Here is a 4,897-nt window from a genome sequence, read left to right on the forward strand (position 1 = left end):
CGTATACGTCACTCATTGTTTACACAGTGCACAGTCATTGTAGGTACGATGGCTAATCAAAATGGTACTTACTTGCACTTATCCGGATTGTTCAAACCAACTTAAAACTAAAAGATTACCTTCTCTCGTGCAAACTCATTCGGGAGTGGTGACTTTCCACGCATTCCAACTTGTGAGCCTGCTCGCCTGAAGTTATGGTTGATTGCTCTTCAGCTGGATATCAACACACTGTGACGAGTCGGCTGCCTCCCCCTAATTATCAGCATCACCCCGTCCCTTAATCGCCGCCCTTCGCCAGGCTCCCGACATGAGTGGGTGCGTGTGAGAGGAGGGGCGCTGAAATAGCCAGGGCTGGCGGCGTGTAATGGGGCACACCTGAACCAAATTGAGCCTCATCACCGCCACTGTTTAAATGCCGAGCGCGCCTCTCCTCGGGAGACCGGTCTCTTCCCCGTGCATGCACGCTGGTGTCCTCATGGGTCCAGGAGGGGTGCGTAGAGGGACTCCCGTGCCACCAAAGTCGTGAGCTGCCGGACCCGCAGTCCGGACGAGAACCGCACCCATTACACGGCCGTCGGGCAAGGATGCCGGGCCGTCTAATCCCTTCAAGCGCCATGGGCAGAGAGAAGGATGAAGCCGCTGAAAAAAGCCGCCGCCCCTCGTGCCCCGGACCGGAGAGGGGAGCGCGAGTGGCCGCCGGACTCCGCCCCTTACCTGGACCCTTCCTTCCTTCCTTCCTGACCACTTCCCTTCACGAACCCCGCAGCACGACTAGGACACCAAATCCCCTGTTTATTTTGAACACTTGATTCCCTTTTTTTCTGGACACTTTGTTTATTTTCTGTTAATAAAAGCCTCTCCGAGGCCTGACGCCACACCCACTGTGTCTGTCGTTTGCTCCTCCCGCGACAACACCCATTAACGTAAACTACGCCAGAGCGCGTACACACCTCACGCACCGGAAGTCGGGCGCGCGCCCAAAGACAGTTGGACATAGTGGTGTATTAGAGGTAAAAAATTATATAAATACTGTTCGGTTTCTGGCACAAACCGATCGTTTCTTGTCTTAGGACATCAATGTATCGTCACGAGCCGCAGGGTTTAATTTGGATTTGTCTGTGCATGTTTTTTTTACACATAGATTTTGTTACCATTGCCATGCATTATAAGACTGATAGACTGCAACGGTTGGACTTAAAAATCATCAAATATGTTCTACTGAAGAAACAAAGTCAACTACATCTTGGATGCCCTGGGGTAAGCAGATAAACATCAAATTTTTATTTTTGGGTGAACTATCCCTTTAATACCATGTGTAAACAGCAATGTGTCTCATCTGACCATATGTTTCATTAGAAGTAATACTCTTCTCTATTTTGTAGGACCAGGAATTTCAACATTCGTAGTTCATCATCAAGTTAAAACCTTCTGTTCATGATGAATGATTGTTCAAGTGTGTGTGGTGTTTACAGTGAACATAACTGTGGCTCCTATGTTCTCAGCCTCCAGCATTGACTCATTAGGACCCATGAGCTCAACTGCATACTTTTATAAATATTATAAATATAAATCTGGGAAATTTTAAACACTGGCACAAAAAAAAAATATATATATATATATATATATATATATATTTCATTCATTTTGTTTTCATTGTCTTTATTTGGTATGGTTTGCCATCATCACAAATGATTTATGTCTATGTAATAATTTCACAACAAATCCTTTCCGTCACAGGTGAGAAAGCGCTGGAACAAGTTCCCGCATGCCTTTTAAATTAGAAAACGAGGGTTTGAAATTACTTCTGGTTGACAACAGACAAAACAATCTAATTATCCATTCACACAATTAACTTTATTATATATCACAACAATCTGGAATAGTTTCCGTAAAGGGGAGTAAGTATAAGAGCTGTGTTAGGGAAAATTGAGCATTTGCACTATTACATGAATAATCTGGACAACGTGCATGTGTTTCATATTGAAAAGTATCATGAGGTTTCTTTGGAAAAAGAACTGTTTGCTTACAAGTCAAGGTTTCTGAAACCCATATCAAACTTGTACATACCGTTTATAATATGTCACATCTTGTTTCCTCCGAATCCTCATTTCCTCTCAGACTGAATACTGCTTGATGTGTCCAGATGTTCCATCTGAAAAAGTGCAACAGACTTTCATAAAAACAAAAATATTTGACTTGCTACCATGCAAACAAATATATTGACATAAAGCAGGCCATATTAAATCGCTCTTGTACTCGTACAAAGTAAACATGCCTTCCAATTTACACTTTACAGCTGACAATAAATACTGCTGCCATGACTGTTAAAAGACCTCGGCAAAACTTCAGGAAATTGTTGTGGTGGTTTGTTAATGGGAATCTATGAGTGGTGAGTCAATACTCCACGTCAATACACTGATGTGTTTTAAAGCTGTTAGTGTGTTGAATCAGAATACATGCTGGAAAAATTAGTGTACAACAATTTTGGGGAATAACATTAATTAATATTTTCATAAATTATTGTACACATAGATTCATAGCTGAGCAAACAAAAGTCAAACATGCTTGGCTAAAATGTCAACTCTTTCTCATATCCATCTTTTATTGAATAAATAATTTCATAATTAATTTGAATGAGTCAGTCTAAATGTTGCTATATATTTCTTAAATATTTAAAAATATATTAATGATCTTAATGAGCATACTCAATGTATTAATCTCAATTTATGCATTTAGTCATGTCCCACATAATCTATGCCCGGAATGTTTACAAGCCGTGACTATTCTTGTCCCCTAGTTGGTGATTATTTGCTTTTATTTTCTTGATTTCTTCAGAGGTGGAGAAGGACTTGGCCAAGCTGGCAGAGCAAGGGAAGCTGAGCCGAAGTCCAAACAGCCCTCATAGGAGTTTGCTTTTAACCCCGCTCTTCCACACCACTAACACTCTGCCTGTGCTCGGACAGACGTCCAGACCACAGTCTCCCAGCAGCCTTTCCACAAAGACCACAGGCCTGCCCCTTCACAACACTAAACCCACAAGCCTAGTCATGGGCCGGACATCTCCCAGCAACCCCAGCAGCCGTGCCCAGACCCCTAGCGGAGCATGGCCACCCAGCAGACTTTTGACCCCCAATAGTCTCATGATGCACTCGTTGACTGCCGGAACCCATGGGAACAAAGAACGTGTGTACGGGCGCTCTAGAAGCAGACCCGTCACGCCAACGGGACAGATAACCAGACCGATCCTCACACCGCCAGGCCTGAGCACTACAGATTTATACGGAGGTCTATGGAGCACATTGACAGAGGTACACACACACACACAATGTTTATATATATATATATATATATACATACAGTATATATATATATATATATATATATACTGTATATAAGTCTCTTAGTTTGATCACAAATACAGTAAAAAACAGTAATATTGTAAAATATTATTACAACTTAAAATAAAATTTGTAATATCATATATATATATATATATATAATGTGTATATATATAAATAATATTATTATAAAATGTAATTTATGTATGTTTGTATTTTTTCTGTTTTTGTTATCAATATTGATAATGACTGTGCTGCTTAATGAAACCACGACACAGTGCATTTTATAAGATATTTTACGTTTGAGGAACAGTGGTTGTTTAAATCTTTAATGCACTCTTGCTGAATAAAAGTATGAGTTTCTTTAAAAAAAAAAAAACTTATACATTATACATTATGCATTATATATTGAACGTTTTTTTCTTCTTATTAAAAAAAATTGCCAAATGCCAAAACGTCTCTAGGTTACGTATGTAACCATGGTTCCCCGAGGTAACGAGACGCTGTGTCGAGATCGCTTTGGGAACGCCCCTGCGTGACCACGTTCTGAAGCACGTGTAAAATCAGTCCAATGGAGCAGCGAGACATCACGAGCGGGGTGACGTGACCGCCAGGAAGTATAAAAGAGCATCCGGCAGAGCGCAAGTTAGCTTCGATGAAGTAGCACCTGGAGGGACGCAGGGAGTATGGCAAAGAGACGCAGCGTCTCGTTCCCTCGGGGAACCATGGTTGCATACGTAACCTAGAGACATTCCCCTTCAGGAACTCGAGCTGCGTCAAGATCGCTTTGGGAACGAGAATACCCACTGCGCCATACTACCAAGTCCCTGCCTGTGTGTGTATCTTGCGAGCACATCACGAAGAGAGAACTTGGGAACCTGGGGTAGATGCCAGGTCTAGGTTGTAAAAGCGGACAAAAGGACCAGCCCGCCGCAGCACAAATGTCCTGCAAGGCCACACCCAAGTTGAAAGCCTTGGAGGCCGCCATACTCCTGGTCAAGTGCGCTCTGACCCCCATAGGTGACGGGAGACCAGAGGACTCGTAGGCTGATGAGATGGCCTCGACCACCCACCTACTCATGGTCTGCTTGGTTGCCGGAGATCCTTTCTTTGGCGAACCAAAAACAAACAAATAGCTGATCTGCCTTACGCTATGGGGCAGCTCTGTGTGCGTAAGTGTCCAGTGCTCAAACTGGACAGAGCAGATTAAGCCTTTCTTGGCCTACTTCCTGGAATGGAGGAGGAAAGAATGTCTGAAGTACTATGGGCCCTGGTGAAGAAGTGGGCACCTTAGGGACATACCCGGCCCTCGGGTAAAGGAATGCCCTAACCACGCCTGGAGCAAATTCCAGGCACGAAACAGAAAGTGCCTGAAGATCCCCAATCCTTTTTAGTGAGGAGAAAAATGGTCTTGAGCGTGAGCAACTTGACCGAAACTTCTTCTATGGGTTCAAAGGGGGCATTGCATAAGCCCTCCAGAACCACAGCCAGGTCCCATGAGGGCACCTTAGTGCGCTGTACCGGCCTCAGCCTCAGGGTGCCACGGAGGAAACGAGTGA

At 43.5% G+C, this 4,897-nt stretch overlaps 1 protein-coding gene across 1 annotated transcript in view; it reads left to right on the forward strand.

Moving 5' to 3' along the window:
• The window catches only part of LOC107585009 (uncharacterized protein C8orf34 homolog), an 89,407-nt gene that overhangs the window by 75,030 nt on the left and 9,480 nt on the right, over positions 1–4,897 (forward strand). Inside the window, exon 11 of the mRNA XM_016271814.1 lies at positions 2,836–3,308. Within this exon, the coding sequence (XP_016127300.1) occupies positions 2,836–3,308 (473 nt within the window). The remainder of the gene's footprint in view (positions 1–2,835; positions 3,309–4,897) is intronic.

The sequence above is a fragment of the Sinocyclocheilus grahami genome, unplaced genomic scaffold (genome assembly GCF_001515645.1).
Source record: "Sinocyclocheilus grahami isolate Dianchi unplaced genomic scaffold, SAMN03320097.WGS_v1.1 scaffold65.1, whole genome shotgun sequence".
Taxonomy (NCBI): domain Eukaryota; kingdom Metazoa; phylum Chordata; class Actinopteri; order Cypriniformes; family Cyprinidae; genus Sinocyclocheilus; species Sinocyclocheilus grahami.